General features: G+C 34.3%; 1 protein-coding gene across 2 annotated transcripts in view; it reads left to right on the top strand.

The window, feature by feature from the left end:
* Positions 1–14,822, top strand: part of LOC126366313 (T-lymphocyte activation antigen CD86-like) — a 149,360-nt gene extending 134,538 nt beyond the window's left edge. The window contains exons 4-8 of one of the 2 annotated variants that reach the window (XM_050009415.1): positions 5,677–5,805; positions 9,365–9,458; positions 12,913–13,040; positions 13,488–13,656; positions 14,417–14,822. In XM_050009415.1, the coding sequence (XP_049865372.1) occupies positions 5,677–5,805; positions 9,365–9,458; positions 12,913–13,040; positions 13,488–13,656; positions 14,417–14,520 (624 nt within the window). In that variant the 3' untranslated portion in view covers positions 14,521–14,822. Of the gene's footprint in view, positions 1–5,676; positions 5,806–9,364; positions 9,459–12,912; positions 13,041–13,487; positions 13,657–14,389 lie in introns of both variants that reach the window. The other variant, XM_050009414.1, reaches the window with a different exon arrangement.
* Positions 14,823–27,617: the final 12,795 nt, after the last annotated feature.

Raw genomic sequence — 27,617 nt, 5'->3', positions numbered from 1 at the left:
AGACCGCGATGTAAATTGGACTCGGTTGCTAACAACATACGGTCGGAAAAAGTGTATGAGATTCTGTGTTGTTGTTGAATTTTGTAGGGAGTTTTGTTATGGACTATTATAATATTGATCATCTGCTGCTGCTGATATGTATGCTGTTCGACATAATAATATTTATTATGACGTTAAATGGTCTATTATTGTGTCTCACATGCGTGAGCCGTATGTTGTGTTTATGTGACGGGTTTTTTAAGTGTTAAACATACACAATGATCTCTGCTGTATGCTTAAGTCCCAATTTTGATCCTGTTTCTCTCCTCTTCATACCTGAGAGGGTGTTGCACTGCATTCGCTAAAGTGATGGTAATTATTAATAATAATACTAGTAATCATAATTGTGCAAAAAAAACGCTCTTGTTGATTGAGTCTAATTTATATGTGTATGTGAATTTCAAATTAAAACTCGAATCGTTAAAAAAAATATTTTAGTGGAAAATTAAAAAAATCGCAGCCATTTTTATTTTTTACCGCTCGCACCCAAAGTTTGCAACCACGAAATCCGAGCCGGCATTGTACGGAGCGTGGAGCACTGTAATTGGTCTCATTAGTTCAAACGTATCTACTCATGTTGGGCTTGGTTTTCCGAATATTCACGCTTTTGGTAGAGTTAAATCTCTACTTTTGGTGGAAAAAACGAGTAGTTACAAGCTTAATAATTGTTTTTTTTATTTAACCCCAATAAATCATCGGCAAAAACGGAAAAGCATTAAATAGATTTGAAGCGTACATAATGGTTTCTAGGGCTATGTTTTTCTCAAACAAACAATTAGCTGCTTAAAAGTGTATTTATACTAATTATGTAAATACAGTGCATACTTTCGAGTCTCTAAGCTACCTTGAAATAGAGGTAGATTATTAGTTACTGGAGCTTTTCTGTCGTCAGACATATTAACTTGGTCGGTTAAAATTACACTAAAACTTAGTAATTTGGTCACAAACTTAGTTTTGCACCAAAGTTTTGAACTAGAAAATCCGGCAACATTAGGCGGAGTGTGGTGCTCTGTAATTGCTCTCATTAGTCCCAAAGTATCTACTCATGTTAGGTCACAAATAAACGGAACGACAGCGGCGGGGGTGGTGCAATGATTACAAAACGAACATGCCAAAGGCACTGACATTTGTCCGCCATGCGGTCAACACTGACATACGTCAGTTCTTTTTTTGTTTTTTTTTATTTAAATTTTTTTACATTATTTTTCCCCTTTTATCTAAAATCCTGAATAAGACTTACTATGCGAGAAACGAATGAAAATTACTCCCTCGCTACACTAATAAAGCAATTTGGATTAAAACATTGCATGTCTTTAGGACCAAGATGTAAATTATTTCAGGCCAGTTTACATTTCTGTAGTAACAAGGTAGGTTTCGTTAGGTAACTTATTCAATAAATTCAAAAAAAATATCTTTATTCAGTAGCTAACATAGTTACTTGAATAGATTGATGAATGTGGAGGAAGCAAGAGAAGTGTGTCAGGATCGAAGCAAATGGAATTCCATAGTCTCTGCTTACGGCGTGTACCTAGTCAATTAATAAGAGTTAAAGAAAGAAAAAATACGAGCGGAATTGTAATTTATAGAATATTTATGAGGAGCAATTTATACATTTTAAAGTCATTAAAATAAGTAATGTTGTTAATGTTCAACAGTAATGCTTCGGCGTTATGTCACAAAAAGCCTAATATTTTAAAAAAAAGATAATAATAGAAATATAGAGTTGATGCTAATTTGTCGACAAGTATTATATAAATAAGCAGATTCGTTGCTCCAGCCTTATTTTCCCTTCATGTTATTATTATAACATATTCATACAAACCATTCAACCAATATTTTCTTTACATAACTACATTCTGCTTCCGTCAATAAAATAAACTCACAATATTTTCCTACGCGTTTCCCTATCACAGTCGAGCTCATGAATCTGATACATTCGTGTATCATAGCTTCACGTGATACGTATACAATGTATCATCGCGTATCATATTGTGAACGGCGCCATGTTTCATTGTATTGTTCCGATCGTCATATGTCAATTCCAGTATCGAATGCCTTTGAGACGCGCTAAAAGGATTGACTACGTTACAGTGGACGGTTTTTGCCGTGGAAATATCAACGGTATTGTTCGTTGTGGATGAAAAACTGTAAAAGTTTGTTTGTTACTTTTTTATCAAATGAACTTTATATCATTTATTATACAGGATGTTAGTGATATCGTAACGAATACTGAGGGGTTGATTCAGACCATGTTCCTGAGTTAATGACAATAAGGAAAATTCCACTTCATATCAACTCAGAAACATCGTCTGAACCATCCCTCAAGTTTTTGTTGCGATGTCACTTACACCCTATAGGGTGTAACCACCCTTTTATACATAAAAGGTGCATTTAATTGACTTTCAACACGCATGATTTTAACAAAGTACCTACCTTCATTCACATTTACAAGATTTCGCTAAATAATAACATTCAATTCTTTTCATAATGAAACCTAAACTGCTTTAAATTCTGGCCAAATGAGAACTCAAAGCTTAGAAACAGTATGGTAATGCTCAGCTGGGTGTAAATGGGAAAAACTGCACATTTCCCACATTAAAGGTACCATTTAGTCTCATATTGTGTGGGGCTAACGAGACAGAATCGTTCCGTTTTTAAAACCCTAGGTTTAGTTTTAAAAAGAACGCTTTTTAAGGAAAAATTCTAGTAACAGTAAGAAGACTTGCTTACTTTATTTTTCCTTGGCTGGTGCATGCACTATTCAAATTTAGACTAGAGTAAAAAATTAAGAATTATGTGTCAAAATATAATACTTATATTTCACTAGTAAGCTAAAAATAAAATTTAAATATAAATATAAAATCTGTAGTAAAACAAAAATATCTTATTTTGAAAACATTTTTTTTTAATTAACCCAGAAGGTACGTTTCCAACGCATTTTTTATACATGTATGTAAAAATAAATTACAGAACGAACATGAGCACTCATATCCATTAAAAGGTGTAAAAAACGAGAATAAACATGTCCATTTTGATTAAAAACGTAATAGTATTAAAATGAAAATAAAACTCCATTTTATTTAATTTCACCAAAGATTCATTCAATCAGCGTTTCATCCGTTTGTCAAAGAATCCTTTTTATGTACATATTAATAAACTTACAAGCGATTTAAAACCCGAAATGAATGAAAAATGTGTTACTGAAATTTCGACTTAAGAGCCGCGGTTCTAAGTTCCTAAACTGATAACCTTAATAAATCAAGGATCTCTGTGGAAGTTTTGATTGAATTTGCAGCAATAAATTTCAGGCCAAAATTATATCTTCCTGATGTTTGTTTTGGAAACGAAATAAACTTGTCTTTTGGAAATAATTACTTGAGGAGTTTTGATGACTCGGTCTCATTAGTCACCTGGCCAGGCGAAAAGCGAATACAGAAGCGAATTCTCGTTTGAAATAAGCGGATTTCTACGGAGTTCGTCAATATTGGCTGTTAATTCGACAACTTATTTGCCGTTTTGTTTGGTGAATTTTCGGAAAGTAATTTTACCCCTGTTTAGGATTTAAGATAAAAAAGAAGCGAATCCGAATCTGTCAGCATCACGAGTGGTTGTATTTTCATAAAACTGAGTGGAAAGCTCTATACGAAAAATAATAATTTTAATAAATAGATACAAAATAATGATTAACACGTTCACTGCGTATGAACTACATATAACTTACGTGCATGTCCCATAATATGTGGGGCAATTTTTTCCTCGCCATAGTGTGTCTATACGAGTAAGTATCATAAATTCCAATGTGTTTATCGAAAAATAAGAATGCATGTGAGGCGCTGATATGTAATTTTCAGTTACACAGAGAACGTGTTAAAACTCCCTTTACTTGGTTTGATGTACCTAGTTATTTTTGGAGTACTGCATCAATAGTGGTCATCATCATTATCAGCCCATTAACGTCCCCACTGCAGGGGCACGGGCCTTCCCTATGGATGGATAGGGATATCGGGCCTTAAACCATCATGCGGGCCCAGTGCGGATTGATGGTTATTAACGACAGCTAATGCAGCAGGGACCAACGGCTTAACGTGCCTTCCGAAGCACGGAGGAGGTCGAGATGAAAACTTTTTTTTGTGGTCACCCAACCTATGACCGGCCTTTGCGAAAGTTGCTTAACTTCGACAATCGCAGACCGAGCGCATTAACCGCGGCGCCACCCAGCTCCTCACAATAGTGGTAAAGTATAATAATTATATATTCACCACTAATAACATTTGTTTAAAAAAACCCTCAGTAAAGCATGGGTTCTTAGTTCAATCAAGCGAAGTCGTCGCGCGTCATTGTAATATGTTATTTAATGTATTAATGTTATCAAAATAGTTTAATTCTTCGCACACTACATGGCTGAGTGAAGGATATTTATTGTGCAAGACAATATAATTATTTAATGAGAACTTAATATACTTACCAATGTATAACGAATATCTTGCACACTTTATATTAATTTAATTTAATTTTTCAACACAAAATTTGATATTCTCTTTGTAAAAAAAGAAAACAGTATTAATTGCATTTTCTATCTAATAGTTGCTGACAAAAGCTTCCAAGTGAAGAATTCAAAGTCAAATCTGTTAAAAAACTGAATGAAGGAGCCCTTTAGGTAATGAAGATGGATAATGAAAACGTCTGCAAGTTTTGAAGAGGTGTAACTTTATAGTTCGCTAACTATTTTTAAAACATCTTATTTTTGTGATAGTTATAGATTATTTACAATGTCTGACTTATGAACGTCTTTCACGGTTTTACAAAAAAAAACGGATTTCGCTATAGACTGTTTTTAAACCTTGTATGATATTGAGGAGACTGACAGCTAAGAAAATCAACTTTCGCAAAGGCCGGTCATTGAATGGGTGACTACAAAAAAAAAGTTTTCATCTCGAGCTCTTCCGTGCTTCGGAAGGCATGTTAAGCCGTTGGTCCCGGCTGCATTAGCAGTCGATAATAACCATCAATCCACACTGGGCCCGCGTGATGGTTTAAGGTCCGATTTCCTTACCCATCCATAGGGAAGGCCCTTGCCCCAGCATTGGGGACGTTAATGGGCTGATGATGATGATGAATTGTCATCCTAAAGTTACTACATACATGGCATCATGCCTGTATACCTCAGCTATTCATTAGTCCCGTATAATTAGGACTCAAACGAACTTACCTGTTAAGTGATGTTTGATTCCAATTATGCGAGGGTGTCAACCGAAGACGATTATATATTTACTTGCAGCAGTACATGAGCATGTACCATCTTCATCACACATTTAGAGTATAAGCCTAGAAAGAAAACTATGACCAGCCTATTGTCATTAACGGGGCACAAATCCAAGGGCGGTAAGGTCGCTTTTCAGAAGAACAAACTTTAGTAAAATACTTAAATGCAGAGCTATTTACTAAAGAGAGGTCAGTGCCCAGTTATTTGTAATCACACAGGCATTTACTTTCTCCTACAAGTTAGTTTACTTACCTTAACACGTCTAGTCTAAATAAACACTGGTATTGACGTCACATACTCCGTTCAGTGACCTTTCACACCAGCTAGACTGAATAAAAAATGCACCAATTAACATTCACTTCATTTTGTTGCAGTTAAACATGCAGGTTTCGTGGGTACGACATCGGGATATTCACCTTTTGACCGTCGGCCGGTACACCTACACGAGCGACCAGAGGTTCAGGGCGATACATTTGCCTCACTCTGAGGATTGGACTTTACAGGTAAATTACTTTTTTCTGATATTGGTAACAATTTTCATTACAATGTAAAATCTACTGATCAACATTACCAACCCAAGTATCAAGGTTATTAAACCACCAGCGGCGCCTTACTTAATCTCAAAGTATTGTTAATAAGTATAATTATGTAGCTATTCAATTGCCACGCACGTTTTCATAATAATTTAATTAACGAAGTTAAATAAGTGATAATTATAAGCGATATAAATTCTTACGTATTTTGGCGTGACTCTTTGAATTGTACTATAATTTCCTTTTACGGTATTTGCATGGTAGGATAAAAATGTATCATTGGTGGATAGATCAATAACTAGGACTCTATGGTGGCATCACCAAGGTCACGCCACCAACACATAGTTACAGTTTTGTCAACGCTTGTTGGTTGCACAATCAACAAGACAGAAGGGGCGTTTGCCAAGTTGCAAAAGTTTATAATTTTCTTCTTCTATCGTGTGGGTTGTTAGGTGAATTACCAACCCCATCAACCCTGGTGTCAGGGTTATTACTGAACCGCCATAGATCCCTGACATGGCTCATGTAACGACTACTTACTTACATCAGTAAGTAGTTGCCGGGACCAACGGCTTGACGTGCCTTCCGAAGCACGGATCGTGTTACGTTTTGGACAATCAGGTGATTAGGCTGTAATGTCCTAACCAAACTAAGGATTATAAAGTGATTTTTGTGATGTGTCCCCACCGGGATTCGAACCCGTGACCTCCGGATCGTGAGCCCAACGCTCAACCACTGCACCACAGAGGTCGTTAACGTTTATGATAAGTGACAGTGATACAAATGTATGAACCTGTGATACGAACATAAAGTGACTTGTCAATCTCATATCATATTTTGTTGGTGACAGTGGTTGCGCCAAGTTCCATTTAAAAGATGGAAACTCCTGATGATAACGATAGCTCCCAAAATTCTGTTTGTATACAGCCTTGTAATAATGGAATTCTCTTTCCCTTATTATCTGGGATTTGGAAGAGCCCAACTGACTGATAGGCCAACTCAGAGGAGACAATCCAGCCGCTTAAGAGTGACGTAAAGCGATCCTTAATAAGACTTTAGGGTACCTAAAGCATTTTGTCTGAAGTAAGACGTTTACAAATACACTGCAACCAAGTGAGAGTTCGTACAGCTCCGCGTCAATTTTGTGTGTAAAAATTTATATTATAAATCTTAAATGATACAAGTACAAATAACTCACACCCATAATCTATCGGTAGGTAGGTATTAACAACGCACGGTATGGTAGTTAATACAAAAGATAGATAGTTATGTATGACGAAACTTGATGCTTTTTTTGGACTCAACCCTTTTGTTGACTTTGGCTACACGCCCGGAACGAAAAGCTGCTATGTTTTTTGTTTTCGTCCCAGTCTAAATGATGAGGTGTCTACTTAGGTACAATAAGTCATGTCAAAATACATAAATATAACTATGTGAGCCTATTTGCCATTTCAGCCAAAAAAACTAATTATAACATGATGAAAAAGAAAGAAGTAACTTATAAAACACACAGTAGATATTATAAATACATATTTTAGAATATTTTTAAAATTATACGTGTTACTAGATAGGTACTTGTTGTTATACCCCATTCCGGAACCTTCCAATAAATAAACTTTCAAATTTTGTCGTTCCTTTTTTTAGTTTTTTTCATTGTTTTGTTAACAAGAAAAGGCAAACAAAATATAAAATTGTATTTATTAGAGCCTTTGATATCCAATTCAATGTAATCATAACCTTAAAAACTGGTTCTTTTAATAAAATTCCATCTTCATCATTAATTTAAGAGCCACGCTCTTGTCGGTGTAGCGTGGAGAAGTCCATGCTACTTTTTAAGGAAAAATAGGGCAGTGGTTTCCCTCTTACCTTCCGCCCCGCAGTACTCTGTCTGACGCCCACAATAGTCTATTTCAAAACCGTACCAATAGCTCCCATCTCCGCCTCTGCAACGGCCTAAATAGAGACACTGATTATTGTGAAAAACAGGATTAATAATGTTATAAATTGATTGTAATGAAGTAGATAAAATATTCATAAAAGAGAAGAGACTCATCCATAACTCTTCTGTTATAAGGTAACATAAATTTTAAATGTCGACTGTTATGAAAATACTAAAGGTAATTTAAACTTTGAGTCGGCAGTTTAGTATTAGTTTTAATTAAAAAACAAATCTTATTTTAGAATATTTATAAATATAATTATTACGTACGTACTTTACGTTATAAAAGTTCAGTGAAGTCTAGTCTAACTGACGTTTGGTTGTGTAAGCTTTACGAGTAAACCGAAACGTTATGAGAATTAGGCTGGACGACTCACCAGGCTATTCTTCCGCACTATAAAAACTAAGCCGTGGGCACACAGCCGTCGCGGTACAGGCCGATATCACAAAGCTGGCGCCTAGGTCTTTTTTGTGACTTATTGTAGATTTGCCGCAAATAGCATTTACTACTTGGCCGGAGGCGCCTAGGCCGTTGGGATGTCACGCGTAGGCCGCGCTGGGCTAAGACTTGATATTAAAATACAAACACTCATGTCATTTTAGATTAAAATCCATACAACGCTCAAAGGAGAAGAAACTATTTGTACAAGTAGGTTCTTTATGCATTCTTTGGTAAGTATTGTTTTTTTTTTATTCCAACCTGAAAAAGTAGCGTAAGCACTCATGCTCAACGTCTGGAAAAGAACACTCAGGTATCTGGTTAAGAGATAATCTCTCTGTAAATTCCGTCCATCCAAGGCTTTTTAACATAACCTACAAAGTGTATGAGAGCGAGAAATTGGCTGTTTAATATAAGCCTGTGCCATTACCAACGTATCATATTTTATGAAAAAAATACGCAACTCCATTTTCCTAGGCCCTGTAATTTTTTATTTTACCTTAATGTTACGTGTGCCATGTTTTCAGAGCGCTACTCTACCTGAATTACCGTTTTTATTACATAGTCCTAAACAAGAAAAAAAAACTTATCCCTTTCTCACCGGCCCATAAAATTAGATCGTATTATTACAATGAACTTAAGTGCGATGATTAAATAAACATTCTTCTGTCAAAATTTAAGAGAAAAAGAAAAGATAAATGATGGTAAATAGTTAATGTACTTACTTAAAAAAACAATTGAAAACTACAGTAGGTACCAAATGAAGAGTTATTATTAAAAACGACTTGTAACGTTTTGAGTTGATATCAAGTGGAATTTCTTGTCGGAAAATGAATTTTATTTATGATCTTTAATTTATTTTCAGGTGCATACTTTTGCGACGGAAAATTCCACTTAACGTCAACTCAAAATCACGGTCTGACTCATCCCTCAAAATTTTCGTTACGATGTGACTAATACCCTGTATATTTTTAGCTATTGTCTAGCTATTATGTGAAGGATAATAAATCACAAATGGATGCATAACTATCCCTACATAGTCAGTCAGATGGATTAGTATGCAATGCAATGTTTATATAGCGGAAATAGCTGAATAAGTGAATAAACACTAACAACTCCGGACTGCACTGAATTGAATAATTTTGTTACAGATAAAATATCCCCAGCACAGGGACTCGGGGATCTACGAGTGTCAAATATCAACCACGCCTCACATGAGCCATTTTATACATTTGAATGTTGTCGGTAAGTATGATAAATCAATAAAGTACTTACTTATTCATATTTTTATATGCTTAGCTTTCCTAATGCTTCATCTGTTTGCAAGATTATGAATCACTTCTCTGGTTTATTATAGTAACCATTATAAGACCTCGATGCCAAATTGTACCTGTAAGCACAGCCCAGACACTCCGTACAAAAATTACATTCTGTGTATTTTAAATTGGTATATCCACCAACGTTCAACTCCTTTTCCTTCTCATTTTACTACAGCCGCACTCTGGACACTACAAAAATCTCATTTTACCCGCGTAAGTGTGAGCGAGACTGATAGTCCGGGCTCTGTTACTCCTTATCGATTTACAGCCATCTAGACCAAAGGGAGACCGAGAAAGTGGGGGTGCAGCAAGGTATATCTAGCTCGGCACCGTAACGAATCGGTGCGGAGCGGAGATTGTCCGACCTATAATAAAGTATTATTTTTTACTCTGTGGTCCACTTCGGTTTGATTTACGTGCAGGACTAGTTACTGCCCATACAATTTCATTGTCCAAAATACCAAGCTTTCCCTAAAACGAATATTTACCCCAGTTCACAATACCCTGTCTAAATTCTGAACGTTCAAGTAGTAAGTTCATCGACACAAAATATTTACGTTTAACGTGGTTAATTAAGTAAGGCATATTAAAGACACGCACGCAACTTGCGAAGGAAAAACAGAAACCGACTGAGTTACGAAGTAATTATTATCCTCACTTATACACGCGAAAGTATAAACGATTCTATTTACTACGTTTGTTTGGTAGTAATTATTTTGACTTTTATAGTTTGTGAAAGTCCGTGTTTTGTAAGCTTGAGTGTGGCTATGCTACGGGTGAATATACTATTATTACTGAGCTGAAGTGGTAGTGGAAAATCAAACTCTACACAAACATAAAATACAATTTGGAATTCCTTTAAAGGCATGTAGAGCCAAAATTCACCAGAATATTCCTTGTATCCCAATATGAGAGATCACCAACCATGTATAGATTGTATAGGATAAATATCTCAGTCAACTTTTACAACACACAAAAAATAAATCCCATAGTAGCCAAGTCTTTATTCAACCTCACAATAAGTGCAAGCCGTGAGCTAAAACTGTGACTGACAGCTTAACATGTTCTCTAAATCAAGAAGGAATTCGAAATGCGTAATAGTTTCGAAACTACATTTAAAATGTCTACCAAAATCTTAGTGTCCCTAGACAGGTAATGGGGTATCTAAACTTAATTGGTTATTTTTGCTCCACAACCGTAACAGGGTAAAGTTTTTTCAGTTGCTTCAAAAACGTAAAATCAGCTTACGAAACTGTTTTACTGGCACAGAAATTATGGCCGTTTATAAAGTAGAATTGTCTCAATAAAGCGGAGTTTAGATAAAATACCTTTCAAAGTTGGGACCTTTTCCAAATCCAAGACATAAGGGAAAATTCCTCGAATATGTAATGGTTAGAAAAAACGACAGATTAAAATGCTGTCCAAAGTCAAAAGTAGATTTAAGACTCCACCAAAAACAGTCCGACACATAAGCGTCATGTACCTGACTAAATAAAAACAGAAAAAACTTAAGTATTAAGTACCAATCTTATAAGTACTTTTAGTCGGTTAAATTGTAACAAGGTTAAGAGCTCTCAATAAAGCTTCAAAACCCGTAATCAACTTACGAGACGGTTATACTAGCACAGAAATGATGATTCAAATAAAGAATGCTCGTTTAAAGTTAGAGTCGTCAAAGCGGTGTTTTGATACCAAACGCCTAATTCCCAAGTTTGGACTCTTTGCAATTCCAAACAAGGCATAAGGTGAAATTTTGCGAAAGTTCGAGAAAGTTTCCTTAATGGGTACTTTCGTATGAATCATCTGCTCTGTTTTCATTTGCACCTCGTTATTGCACAGAGTTTTATTGGCTGAATTATTACAGACTGAACGTGATTCATATAGAGTTGTATAATTTAAGTTTTTCTTTTATTTTCATCGTTTAAGTAGTTTATTTTATTTACTCGCATGACTGCGAGTTCTTATATTGAAGTGCGAAGTGCCAAGTTTTATACCTAAGATCAAATTTGGCCTTTACCTGTGTAATAATTTCAAGAATCAATACAAAAACACAACATACGTAAAATGCTTAGAAAGTGATATCATATACCTAAAAACAAGTGTACTTATCAGTCACGTTTATACTGGCGTCCAAAATTAAAACAAGATAAAAACCGTTCATTATCTAGACTCCAAATATAGCTGCAAGTAATTTTCTGACGGCGCTCTGCCCACTCCGATAGAGATTGTTAGCGTGAGTTATGCATGTAATGCATGCTAATACCGCCACTATTCACCCGTCTACCCTTGCCCAGTGGCTGGTCGCCTCATGCAATTCAATTTGGCAAATTAATGAAGGAAAGATGTTTATCACAGACGTTTATTATAACGTAATAAAAGTCCAAGAGATAGCATGGCTTCTAATAAAAAATGTCTCTGGCAGAAGGAGTAATTGCTATGAGAAAAAGGGCTGTGCTCTGTGATTTTATTGCGATTGTCTCTTATAAAAATTCGCTCATTAACTTTTCATTCCTGGCTTGAGAAGGACGGCGGAAAATAATAAAAAAGCTCTAAGATGTCTTGCAATATAATTGTATTCGAACCTTTATTTTATTAAGTTTAGGGTTGCTGCTGTTCTATATTCATAATGTCACTGTGTATCAAATTATTCTAACAACCTTAACTTTATTATTAGAATTGGGTAGTTTCCTAAGTCAAAAATAAATTATGAAATTCTGATTAAAGACAGATCTAAAGGTAACAAAAAACGTTTCCATTTTTTTCTATTTAACTTATTTATAAATTTTAATTAAAAAATGTAATAATAATTGGACATTTTGTCACGTTTTTCCTTGACGTCTCAGGTTGCTTTTTCGTACAAATTCCCTAGTAAGTAATTTCGTGTCTTAACGTTTAGTAAAAATTAACTGATTTGACCCGTTGGAAACTACCCTACGTTTGAACAGTTTTAAGGCAGTAATTAAACAGAAACTTTGTAAAAATAAAGGTAAAGGTAAAATAAGGTTAGTGATTATTCAGAAGATATGAATGCATAGAATTAACTGTCTGGGAACTGATATTAGGTAGCCGAATTACTAAATTGTGTGACAACATTTTATGTTTCTTTAAAGAACGTTTAGGGCCCCTGTGCCGAGGCTTTTCTTGCAGCTTCTTTTTTCTCTGGCTATACAGGTTATAAGAAGCTACAGTAGTTTTGAGAGGATGACATGTTTGTCATAACGAACTATGAAAAGTGTGAAAAGTGTAACCTACTGAATATAAATTTATTTTTTTTTTAATTTGAAACATTTGAAATAAGTTTACCTTAGGTTATATCCTACTCAATACGGAAATCGAGTGTGTGCATCATATTTGGCATGACCGTTCAACTTTGTCCACAGAACCCACAACAGAGATCATCGGTGGACCGGATTTGTACATTGACCGCGGCAGTACCATCAACCTAACCTGTGTAGTTCTGTACTCGCCGGAGCCACCGGCCTATATATTTTGGAATCATAATGATGCGGTAAGGATGAAATGGAATCGATTTTGATACCTTAGAATTCTGGGACCAAAATAGCTGTGATCATAATGATTCGAATAGAGTTGAAGACCAAGTGGTGTGTTTTGAGACAGAAATATTCCTAATAGTGTGAGAAATAATGGCGCAGACAGTACAGGCGTCTCATGGAGACTCGCAGTGAGCACCAAGATAATTCCAATACGTCTTTGCTACTTGCATTATGCATAATGATAAAAGCCCAAATACTTAATATTGTTTTTACAATGTTGACCACCATAGTTTCACAGCAATTGCTATAAGTGTGTGTGTAAGCGTGAGTGATGATTTGCGGGGGTGCGCGCTCGTGTGAGGTTTCAACTTTGTTTAGTCGGTTTGCATAATTAAAATTCACATTTTCACTTTGCTTTCCCCAGCCCTACACCAATTACATATTCCCATATTCTCCACCAGATTATCAGCTACGACTCGCCTAGAGGAGGCGTGTCAGTAGTGACAGAAAAGGGGGAAACGACCACCTCATTCCTGCTCATCCAGCAAGCAAGACCATCAGACTCGGGGACCTACCAATGCAACCCGAGCAACGCACAGTCCAAGAGCATCGTGGTACATGTGCTTAATGGTGAGTTGACCTTCGATCTCTACACAAATAGTAATTTCGATAGTCGTAGCTTCAGAACAAAAAACTTCGCTAGACGAAAACAATGTAATATTTATTTCAAACCGTCTCTTTATTTTGTATTTTAGAAATAAAATTAAATCTACAGATGAGCTCGGTAAACCGGAGCCCCATATGGCTCAATCTGATTTCCAAGCGGCTAAATATTCAAGAAACATCTTGGAAGTAATTTAAAATCGCCATCATTTAAACCCTTGACAGCATTATTCGTAAAAAGCATCCCAAACTCCTTGATAAACGACCTCCGTGAGATAGCAGAAAGGAAATATAATATACATTTTTTAAAATCCCACGGAGAATAAAAATGGATAAAGGCCATTATCATTAAAACAACGATCTCTATAAATCAAGTGACTACAGTTTGGGATTGCAGAGTTTATATTTTATGTTAACTATTTATACAATTCCAGTGTACTTAGCTATATGTATGATATATGTATGATATTATGTAAAAAATTCTGATATCCAAAGAGGTGCTGTGATTCGTTGAATAAAAAACTTGCAGTAGAGCAGGATTAGCAAAAATATTTTTCCATTTGCACATCTACATGTTTCAGAATCAAGAGATGTTATCTGGGCTACGTTACACGAATTCAAAAACAACCTTTGCTTCTAACATTTTTTTATGAACATCCCTACATGTTTTATCAAGAGGCAGTTTTAATGTTTGCCAAAGAAGCAAATTCTATTTTTCCTTTGTCAGGAGAGTACCCTGCGGCGATGCAACGTGGCGGCCAGGCCTTCGCCCCGACGTCACCGACGCATTGCATCGTGCTGGCCACGTGTCTATTCCTGACTCTATCTTGACATATACCCACAATAAATGTGTAAATAGAGAATTTTATATGGAACTGCTTGCATTTCCTTCTGTACTAACTAGTGGCGAAAGCTAAAGATTCTCGTAAGTCGAAAGAGATGTGATTGAAAGTGATAACTTGAATAACCGAAAAGTCTTGCCAATGTAATTTGGTAGGTGTTTGATTACGATATTTTTCGTGGAGCAATGAAAATTAATAGCAGTAACATGGCAAGTAAAAGTAACGATAATTTTCTCAGACAATGATCCTACGTTTAGCTAGATCAATTGAGAAGTTGAAATACCTACCAATTTATGTTTGCAAGATTTTCGCGTGAAGGCGCAACAAGCTTCTTGCAGGTGAACTGAAGAACTTGTAATGAAATGCGATGAATCTATGCACGTCAAGGTGAATAATTAAGATCTTTAGAGTGGTTTGAGGTACTTAGAAAAAATAATTAATCTAGACATGCAGATGTAAATGAAGGCAGTTTAAATTATTCGCTATTTTATAGTGTGGGTTGTGTTTTGTACAATATAAATACCTTATAACTCCCTGGGCAAGTAGTTAAATGCTTGTTTCATAGAATGTATATAATGTATCATAAGGCATACTTTTATTCTTTAAAGCTAATAGTCACCGTTAATTTAAGTTAGTGAATCACTATTGTTTAAGTTTCATCTCCGAAAGATCTGAATCAGTACTTCCTAAACCTGTTGTCATTCCCGCTGTAGAAAATTCAATGGAAAATATTATCGAGAAAAACATTTGAATTAGATTTTAAATAATCATTTGCCATCTTTGATGAAATTAGAAAACTAGCAACAAAAAAGGACGAAATATATATAGCCATTGAGAATAACAAAGATAGTTACACAGGAATGTAAAACAGCTGACAATACTATGTTAAATTTAAAAACACAGATGATTAGAAAAGAAGAATTTGTAAATACTTGTACGATTAAAAGATATACGAATCATTTTATCTTTAGTATAAGAATGTAAATGTTGTAAGTTTTCAGTAAATATTTGTGGAACTAGGTTTAAAAATATTGTAAATAATAATGTATTAAGAGGGTTTGTTGCACGTGTATCTTTAAATATAATAATAGTAATATAAATATATTATATAATTAAATTAATAACTTTTGTTTTAAATCTAAGTCTTTTATCGTTGTTTTACTATAAAATATTATAATATTTAAAAAATAACTTATATATTCATTAATATTTTGTCATTTGATGATAAATATTATTTTATTACTACAAAGAAACATGTGACATAAGCCCTCATTGTAATTAAACATATTATATTACATTTAATAACAATAGGGTAGTGATATAAGATAAAAGTAATTAGAATTGAAAGATATAAATTTTACAGGTTAGTTAGAAAGGAATTCTGATTTAAATTATAATATGCCGTTTATAATATAAAAGTTCTTCCCTTGGAGCATACTCTTTGAACTCCTTGAAAAACTATACGTAACTTTTTTTCATGTCCATAGAATCATATATATTTAGTTGTTTTTCATATAGGATGTTATCTTTATTTCTATTGTAACAATGTACGAAGATTGAAAATCAGAATCCTATTCAATGATGACTAAACACGTTAATACCTATTGATATCTGGAGTAACCATAGAACAAACAAAAATACTTTATAAGTACAGAAACCTAGAAGCTATGATAGCTAAATATTTAAACCCATCTTCAAAGATGCGTTTTTGACAAACTCATCATCAAGACCTACTTATACGTCTCGATGACACATCTTGATCCTCAGATTCTTGATTCATTTAACATCTTGTAATGATATCATACACTTTGATATATATGATATTACGAAAGTTAATGATAAAGATAACAGCTTATATTTCAACATTATGCAAATGTATTTTTTTAATCAAATAATAATTTCGATGTAAAAACTTAGCCTCATTCCCCGTCCCGCTATAATTTTAATCATAAAATATATTTCTTGTATAAAATGAGATAATATTCAAGTGCTTTTAAGACAGATACTGTCGTTAAAAACTTAATAAATTCTGTATTCACGTTTCAAGAGACACTTAAATGTGTAAATGATTTTCGTCAGAATTACCGTGTATTATTCGAATTACTTTTATAGGTACCAATGGCATGCCACTTAGTATATTTTATAATTAACTGTGCTCTTACTTTTCAATGGTTCAATTTAATTTTTGTTTTAACTACATTATTTCATACCTATGTTTTGCATGCCTTCTTTTCTATTGTATGATTTAGCTTATTAATATCAATGGCATATACTTTTGAAATTTGGCTTACTGTCGAGGTAAAATGATTTATCAATCCTTAAGTGTGTACCTTATGTGCACATTTTATACTTTTTACTATCTTGTAGTACTGTACAATGCCAACCAACCATCGCGCTCATAGATTGTATTTCTATCATCGGATTTTAGAATGTTTTAATTATTTTTATTAATAAAACAAAGGAAAGAAAAAAAACATTTACACATTAGAAAGTGAAAACTAAAGTTGTATAATAATATTTCGTGCTGTCCAACATTCGCTCAGCTATTCCATGTAAATGAAACGAAATCTATTTCATTTAAGTGTTTACTTGAATTAGGGTATCGAAGCAGATCTTGATTATGATAACCAGTTATTATTATGTCAAAAGTTTATTATTGTATACAAGTAACAATAGAAATAAAAATTTGTTGTATGTAACTGACGGTGCGGTGAGCACGGTATAAATTACATGTGTAATAAACATTATAAAGAAACAATAAAGTTTTAAAAAAATATTTGTGTTTTCTTTCAGCGATATTTTTTAGGAATATTATATTTATATATAATAATAATTAATGTTCTGTATTATACAATCAAGGTATAAAGAGTATGGACAATTAATAGTCTCAATTGGTTATACAAGTTCTAAATTGAACATCATGAACAAACAGTAATTCATCATGTTTGAAAGGACTTAATATATATAATGTAGAATATAATGTAAAACGCTGCATTAGCAGTCGTTAATAATCATCAATCCGCACTGGGCCCACGTGATGGTGTAAGGCCCGATCTCCCTATCCATCCATAGGGAAGACCCGTGCCCCAGCAGTGGGGACGTTAATGGGCTGATGATGATGAATGTAAAATAACACCTAGTTGCTACTCTGGCATTAGCGTCCTACAAAAGACATTGATTCCGCCTGCATCTTTCCTTCATCAGACGACTTGAGTTTGCGTTCTCCACCTTAGACCACATCGCTGCTTTAGACCAGGCTGGAATGAGGCCAAACGCACTCAAACCTTTTAATAAAAAAAAAAGCGAGGACGTGCGTGATTTCTATTTCTACCGAGTGTAAACCGTTAGTAATCATACCCTTTGTGAGTTAGTAGCAGTTATAACAATAATTCTCATCTCTGTTTTTCGTATTACTCAAAAAAAGAACAGAAAATAAAGGGCAAATATCTCGTACTTAATAAATAACACACCAGCTAATTTATTACGACAATATAACTTTTCTTGAGACCATAAGACAAAGTGAGTGGGTGGACCAAATCAAACTTCTTAAGACACGGGCGTCCAATTGCAAGTTTTTCATTCAAAGAGGCAAAACGACAGGAAAAATGTAACAAACAATGCATAACAGATTCATTTTGTGAGTGGGAAACTTTTTGTTTGCGGACAAATAGTACCAAATACGCGGCAGATCCTTAAGGAAAATGAAGACAAACAGGGAAATATAAAGCCCAGTGTATTATAATAGGAATAGGCACTTTTGGTATATATGAAACCCACGCACATATAACTCTTTCATCATCATCACTTATTTAAAAGCCACGCTCTTGTCGGTGTTGAATTCTCCATGCTACTTTTTTAGGGTAAAATAGGGCAGTGGTTTCCCTCTTGCCTTCTGCCCCGCAGTACTCTGTCTGACGCGGGTGGGATAGCGCCCTGAATAGTCTTAGTCGTCAGGAAGTACTGACAGTTACTGCTGCCCTCTTGTCTGGTTCCAGGTTACAGTCCCTGTGACTTGCCCCTTCCGTCCTGCATTGCCGTACCGATGGCACCCATCAGCGCCTCTCTCCATATTAATTTTTAAACTACAATAATAAATTCTTACATGACAGTAGAAGAAGAAAAAGTGACGTGTCAATGGATGTATTGATGTGTAAGTAGTATTCCGTGGTCTCTGCCTATTCCAACGGGAACTATGTACAGAAATTGTTATCAGTGATTTTAGGAATGACGTCACGTAATAAAGACTGTAATCGTTTTATATAAAAAGTTGTTATAAAGGAAAGGAGGTTTTTACAATAAGATACCCATTGACATTCAAAATTTGCCTTTCAACTGCTTTAAGACAGTAGTTAAACAAAAACTTTACAAAAAAGGTTATTATAAAGTTAGTGATTATTTAGAAGATATGAATGCATGGGATTAACTGTCTGAGAACTGATATTAGGCAGCTAAATTACTCAATTGTATATCAATATTTTATGTTTATTTTTTTTAAAGAACGTCTAGGGCCCTGTGCCGAGGTTTTTCTTGCAGCTTCTTTTCCCCGGCTATACAGGTTGTGAGAAGCTGCAGTAGTTTTAGGCGGATGAGACGTTCGTTATGTAAAAATTGACGATTCAAAGTGTAACTATGTTACCTACTGAATAAAGATATTTTTGAATTTGAATTTGAATTTGACAGGGAGTGTGGTTTTGGTTTGGATAAATTTTCCGTAAGTAAGTATTTATTATTAAATTTCCTATTATTCAAAGAAGCTTTATTTAAATGACAAGTGATAGAAAATGGCGGGTTTATTTTGCAGATTGCACAAGCATAATGAAATACCTCTTAGCTCTAACCTTTTACGAAGAAAATAACATGCTGTCATTATTTTTGTATGTACCGAAATAGGGACTAATACCAATTTAGTGACCTGAAGTTGTATTTTTTTCTAACAGCTACTAATTTTGTGGTATAGACACAGATTATTTAATACTATAGACGTTGAGCGCGTCATGTCGTCCATGTATATCATAAATGATCTCTAGGACAGTTTAATACGCCGTGTTTCGGAAGGCCGTCCCAGCTATTAGCCGTAAACACCACCAGGCTTAAGTAGCACGCATGTGCTCCTCACCCGGTTGATGGAAAGAAAGCTTGTGCCCAGCAGTAGGACGTATATAGGCTGCCATGAACATGAATATACTGCGTACTGTGTACTGCGGGGTGGAAGTCAAGGAAACCACTGCCCTATTTTCCCCTAAAATGCAGCATGGAAAATACTACACCGACAAGAGCGTAGCTCTTAAATTAGTGATGATGAACATGAATATGCAATAGACAAAAAATCATGTCTTTAAGGAGTAAGGAAGTAACATACCAAACATTAAACAAAGCTAACGAACGATATTTCGGTTACTCCCAAAGGAAGTGTAGTAAAATCGCAGGTGCTTACGTAGGGTATTTTATCATTATCGTATCTAAGCTGCCAGTTAAGGAAGACCCCTACCATTTCGCGTCGCCTGTGAAAATTACAGTACATTAGCGTATTGGATCGATTTTCTCAGTTGATAGTAATTTTGTCTTTTATTTTTTTTTCAAAATATCTCGGTAGAAAAGGCCACCCCTTCCTCTTCCAGTCCGTTATTCGCAGTGAAAAGATTCAGATCCATAATTTTGTTTGGTTATTAGGTTCAAATGTACTTAAGCACAAATGATTGTCATAATGACGCATACAGTTATCAGATGTTTTTCAGAAACGTATTGACTATAAGTATTTAAATTAAAAATATATCTAAATTAAAACACATTACCCGAAAAAGTGAAATTACTTAGATTGGAGAATCCCTAATCAAACAAAAGAAATATATAAATGGCGTATAGCAGAATATAGATGACTAAGAGTTGTGCCAACTGTTAGCATATTTACAAAAAAAAAATGTCAGAGATTCTACTTTGAAGGTTAAAGAAATGTAGGAGGTCAATACAAATTTGTTGTTTAGTAATATTTGTTGCACGCACGACTAGGTCGGTGAAATTACAGAGTGGCACACGATAGAAGGGGTGCGAAAGGTTTCCATCAAGTTGTAGGTGGGGTTCGATATTATGACATTGATACGAATTGAAATATTACTTAAGACTTAATTCGTTGAAAATATTGTTTATTATTATGTGACTTTGTAAATGGGAGAGAGCTGCAAAAATGACTTTAGGTTTTAAACAAATCCATCGCAATATGAACTGCTTAGTTCACTACTGCTTAGTTCAGGTAAGGGTGCTTACCCTTACCTCGCCGAGCTTTCTGTTAGAGTCTAACAGTTAGACCAACCTGATAGGCGTGAGTGACCTCTGACTAGTGAGCTTATTTTATATCATAATAATATGTTTTAAACAAATCAAGTTCAAGTTTGGAATTATTCAAAAACAATATAACATAACATTAAACGTATAAGTAGTCAGAAGTAGGCACATTGATCACAAGTCATGATGTAGTAGGTACCAACACCTCACGTCGCTTTCGATTAGACCAACGTGATTGGTGGTGAGCCGTATCGCCGTCTATACAAGTCAAGCAAAAAACAAAATGAAGACGGTCTTCGTAACCAAAGTCAGTAGACTTACATTACTGATAAAATGTAAACAAACACGTGCCCCAAGCATGTTAAAAGCTTGGAATTCTGACCACATCGGGCCATGACGTCACGATATGGCGACAGTCATGATTTTTCCTTCATTGACTCGATTTTAATGTGATTAATGGCCGAAACTTTACAATATTATTTGGAACAATCGCCGTGACGTCATAACACGCTATCGATCCGCATTGTGTAGTTGTAAAGCTTTTGTTTCCATGAAATTTTAGGTCAGTTTTTTTTTTTCATAAGTGGTATTGTTGCAAAACACTATGAATGAGCTGTGAGCCGTGGTAGCCCAGTTGGAAGATGCTTGGGTCTCACTGTGAGGTTACAGGTTCAAGTCACAGCACGGGCTAAAAGCAATGATTTTCAAAATCATGTTTGGATCATAAATCATTATCACGTGCTCATCGGTAAAGGAAAACGTCGAGAGGAAACCCACATTTTCGAGAAATGCGTTTCGGAAGTATGCATTCGCTGGTTGGAAGGTCAGACAGGCAGTCGTTTCTGTAAGAACATAGGCCTGTCAAATCTTCAGGTTAGGTAAGCGGATCTCGGAGCAACGGGATATTGCTAGAGAGCTGAGATAATGACTATCTATCTGTCTCTGAATGAAAATGAATCTTCTGTCACCATGCAGTTCATAATTACCTACCCATCTACCTATTTACTTCAAAGCCATAAGTGACTGCAAGTTGTCGTCTGTCGATTAGAGCCTAGAATTTTTGCTGATATTAAACTCTAATACTAACAAAATCACGACCAAAGTTATAATGTAAACATGAGTTAATTTTAATACTTTTATCTTCGCAAAACAATTCATTGAAAAACTTTCCTGCCAGCCTCAATACATACGAAAAGCCTTCCGTACTTTCAATACACAAACAATAGCTGAAATTGAATCAGTTAATCAATCAACAGATTTACGCCATTCGAAATAATATAAAATAAATTTTAATATTATATGACATATGTTAAAACTATTTTTAAACACCATTATAATATTACGCACATAGGTAAAGTTGATCCAATAAAAGAGTACATATATAAGAGAGAGAGAGAGAGAAATGTACACAAACGTATGTAGTAGATACATAAGAGTGAGTATATGTGAATACATATAAGAAACGATATATATATATATCAATATATTTAATTTATGTATAATCCCTCACCAACAGCAGACAATGGAACAGCGTGTATCCAGTGGTGGGAAGCATTACCATAATTATACTGTTTATATAATGTTGAGGGGGATGATTCATTCCTAATTCTGAGTTGATATCAAATATTTTTTTCCGTTGGAAAATTCATGAAAATATTAGTGCTTTTTAAAATTATTTTCCGTTCCATACTTTTGCGACGGAAAATTGCACTAGATATCAACTCAGAATCATGACCTGAATCATCCCTGAAAGTTTTCGTTAGTTACGATGTCATTAACACCCAGTATAAAAAGATAGTTTTCTTATAGACATTATTATAATACTTTGACCCCATGTTACATCGTACAAACATAATTTCCTCTTATCATCAGCGTTTCACCAAATTGGCCGCGTGACTTGCTATAATAGGCGATTTATTACTGCTTCCTCAAATTATATTTTTCATGTGTATTTTCTCGTACCTACTACATAAGTATTATGAACTTCTCTCTTAGGTAAATAAGGTATGCGTATTTTTTTCGCGCATCGTATGCGCTGTCAAAATTTTCAGTTGTATTTGGAATTATATAAGCATAAACACAGCAGATACGTTACATATTTATTTCTTTTTAATTTGAAAAATGTTGATCACGCTATTAGAAGAACTCGGTAAGCGTTATGTCCTAGGATTGCATTTTTTTTATAATTTTCGATTTCCATATACAAAAAAGACTTATTTGTAATTACACATATAATTTATTATGCGCTCCATGCAAGTATATTAACACATACTAAATAGTATAGAAATAAAATTTTAATCTGTCTTCTGTAGCTTTATGATCGTGCCTTCCCCAAGAAGACTAATGGGTATTTTGTTCCCAATCAAAGATGGCTTGAGTCGCTTATAATTTAACAGAATAAATAAAGTACCTACTTAACTAGCAAAATCGCGTTGACTGCGACTTCCTTAACGTCCATTCCCGCTACGGCAAGTGGCTCTACGACGCGTCTGTCATTTGTTTGTTATAATGACGCTACATACAATAAAAATTTAGAATATATTTCATTCTAAATATTATGATTTTTTAGCTAAATAAAAATTTCTTGCTGCGTACCTTCATTCCTTCTTCTTCTTATGTAACAACAGGAAAAAATCATTTCGAGTTTCAAATAATATCAAATTGCCTCCATGTCGGTCGTACTTCTTTGGGATTTTTTTTCGTTTCCCCATACTTCCCTTGTCATCTTAGATTTATTTGGAATATTTTTATACTTTCTTCAAATTATCGGTACGTCTTTATCGACTTTGATTTGAGGTCAAAGTAATTATACAACTATATGTATACACCACAGATCATATAATACTAACGTACAGATGCCTCACGTCATACAACCACAGATCATATAATACTAGGTATACACGTACGGACATTCATACATAGGTATTCTTCGTAGAATCCCCACTTACCTCCACGGTATAAGAAAACCAGGTATGCTCAAAAGTGACAGCTAATATTTCAAGGTCAAGACATCCCACACTGCTTTGCCATTTCGTAAAAATATATTACCCACGACCAATGTTTTTAATTTACTTTGCAAGAAACTTTTGAACTTTGAGTAAAAGATTTACTTACAGTTTTAATGATTTTTGTATATGTGACGCTAGCTATGTAAAGCTAGTGTGATAGGCATTCACTACCTAGTAAACTATCAATGAGCATTCGAAAATATTTTTTCATATAATATTATAATATACAAACTTACGTAAAACTACTATTGCAAATATATGAGGAAAACAAAAATCAAATCAAAATCAAATCAAGTATACTTTATTGCACAGAACTAAATGCAAAAAAACCTACCTACCTACTTGAATTGAAGAAAATTAACTTAACTTTTCATCAGTATTTGCATTAAGTAGGTACTAATTCGAGATTACTCTAGTTTGATATTGTTAGGTTTTATAAATGTTCGGAAAGTTGAACATAATAACAGATATTTTTAGAAAATGGGGCTAAATAAATATGTATGAAATCTCCTTATTATTTGGGAAAAGTGCTGATTCTGGCACACACTAACTTAATATTAACTTAGTTTGACGGTTGTAAAAATATATTTTTCTGTATTTTACTCGTCGTAAGTGAAAGACAACACAATTTTTAAAGTTGTTAGACTAAAAAAATAAGTTTTGAATCGGCGCCAATAAGTAGGTAATAAATAAGTAAATAACGCTTCTGTTTGAAAAATCTTCAGGGGAATACAAACATTACGGCATGTGCCCCGCACGCCATGTGCCGCATCCGTCACAATGTATGTATGTGAGCATGTGCTGCGCACGTATAACATACAGGGTGTTAGTGACATCGAAACGAAAACTTTGAGGAGTGATTCAGACCACGACTGAGTTGATATCAAACGCAATTTTCCGTCCCAAAAATATGAAACTGACAATTTTTTTTTGTTTTTTTTTTTTATAATATGTATTATATAATATGTCTCCATGCGATGTCTTGTTGCATCGCGTACTCGCGCGAAGCTTGATTTTAAGTTTAATTGCGGTTTTGATTCTTTTGATAACTGTGTTTGTGGTTTTTAATAATACGTATTAATGCTAATCAAAGTCGTAGACATTTTACAGTCTTGGCGTTGTAAGGTAGACAAAAAAGGCAGTGAACCTATTAATATTGAGTTTATAATTGACACAAATTGTAATTATTTATATTTGAGTATAAATGCGAGTTGAAAGGTGAGTTGGATATAACGCCGTCACAGAATAGTGGCAATGAGAAAGGTAAAGGTTATGTTTATGTTATTGAAAAGTCTTTTTCTACAGAAGCGATTCGACAGCCGTCCTCACCTTAATTGTTTTATTAGTGATGTGGATCCCCGCTCAGAATCGTACTGATGCAGCGCATATCGCTAATAATACAATGTGGAAACGCAACCAGCATTATGGATACATTGGCGCCAGATAAAATTTGGGTGGGCTTTTTGACTAAGGCTTATCTTAATTGTAATTACTTACCGTTGTAAATATATATTTTTTTAATTTTATTTTTATATCTTCATTTTATGTTTTTCTTTTGTAGTATAACTATCTCGTTTATGGTGTAAAAAATATAATGACACAATAACATTTCATTTCATTTATTTATTTACATCATGTACATTATGTAAAAGATCTTAAAGTTAATAACAGTATCAGTTCATAACCCTAATAGGGCATCGCAAATTGACATCGTAATTGTATTATAAAAAAAGAGAAATTTCATTAAACTAGCATGCACAAATAATTATTTATAGCATTGTTGATATAAAAGATGTCAAGTAAAAACAATAATTAAAAAAAATATATACAACTCATTTAACAAAATACAATTAAGTAATTAAAATAATAAATAAGAAGGTCAAGTATGCAGGTCACGATCACTTAAAAAATCGTCTATATTATAATAACATTTATCCCGTAATAAGGATTTCGATTGATGGCGGAAAGAAAATTCCTTGATGGCCGCTGTAATGATATTTTATATAACATTAATTGCGGTCCTCAAAGCAGCCCTGTCTTCGTGACTACATCCAAAACAAAATTGAGGGTACATAATTAAATACGCATGAAAACGTAATTGTCATGGGACAGTTAAACAACAATTAGTTAAAAGCAAAGTCACCGTCATTGTTTGAAATGGTAATTACGGATTGGAACAAATCGTAATGTTTCTATTACTTTGTTTAAATGATCTAGGGACTCCGTGTATTTGTTTATTAACTAAATTTTGGTAAAAGCCGTGGTTAAAGCACGTTGACATCGTTAAGAATTTTAGTGTAATTTAATATTTTACATGGTTTCAGTTATAAATTCATTATTTCCTTACTTGTGATGCATTTGGTTACTTATGATTTTAAAGACATTCCACCTTGTTACAAAACGAAGTCTTAATTATAATGCCAAGTTGTATACTCCCCGGATTTTAATGGAACTAATTAACGAGTCATAATAATTCTATACCTACTGAATCTGCGACATCTGCGAATCTGCGACCCGCGGCCGCGGGACTTCTTTCGCAGAATATTTTTAATATTCGCTTTGTATTAAGGCGAAATGAGTCCAACACTATAATTAATAGTCAGTGATTGGGATAGGTATATAATATAACCACGGGATTTTCGAGATTCCGAGATTACGTTAAATTAAAAATATGAATTTAAATAAACAATTATTATTTATTTTTTATTTGAATGTAGATCTTGGCGAATTAATATTTTGTAAATAAAATAAATGATGAAATACAAATTATTGTTTTAATATTTACGTTAAATTTGTATATTATTTTCTTTTGGTATTAAATAAAAGTAAACTATTTTAAATATCATAAGTTCAGTCCTACTAATAATTATAAATATTGTGAAATTTTGTTGATTCTGACAAACAATTATCATATAATACATAAATAACAAATAATAAATACAACACAAATAAGTAAGATATAAATTAATAAAATAATTCACTAAATAAAAATAAATGTTTTATAAGAATTTGAATATTGTGTTTTGAGATTCAAGATTTGCAAGGCATATCCATGTTAAGACAAATCTCGCAAATGGCCCAAATACCTATCCGATCACTGGTCATGGTGCTATTCCCGACAATAGGTTGGTGACCTGTCACGGAACGTTTCATCATATCCATTAAACACTCCAATATGTGAAGTATAGTTGCAAGTTATCTTCTCACGGCTTCTGACTACCCCGATAGTAACAGGTTTGAGTTGTGTCTAAACATGATTACAACCGAGAGAGTTCCATTACCAACGACTATTAAGCAAATCGCACGTAGTCCGCTTAAACCAATCACCTCACGTACTTACCAGCACAGTGATGGGATTACTGGTAAAACGTATCTAGTAGGTACGTAAAGTAACCTACTAGTTAGAAAGCATCTTGCTTTTGAAATTGGAGTTTCGAAATGGACATGAAATGTGTGCTGGACGTATGAGCTAGATGGCCAGCCTGAAACTGACCAAGGCCCATGAACGCCCTACACCGAGGGGGGGGCTGATCGCCGCAACAAGGAAATAAAAATGCTTCTTACAATCTTCTAGAGCGAGGAGTGAGGCACCGAAGGAGAACCCGGAATCGACGAGAACGCGCGCGCGAATAGAGCCAACTGACACGAATTTCCGAAAATGACGTCCTTATCTATCAATGATGTACCTACTCAACTCCTTGATGTACCTCACTTCTCTATCCTTTATTTTTCACTATGAGATTTACATAGTTCCTCTTAAATCTAGTACTCTAATAGGAATATATAAACAAAAACTATC

Source organism: Pectinophora gossypiella, chromosome 4 (genome assembly GCF_024362695.1).
Source record: "Pectinophora gossypiella chromosome 4, ilPecGoss1.1, whole genome shotgun sequence".
NCBI classification, from domain to species: Eukaryota; Metazoa; Arthropoda; class Insecta; order Lepidoptera; family Gelechiidae; genus Pectinophora; species Pectinophora gossypiella.
The sequence above is the reverse complement of the archived record's forward strand: the minus strand, read 5'-3'. Positions and strand labels throughout refer to the sequence as shown.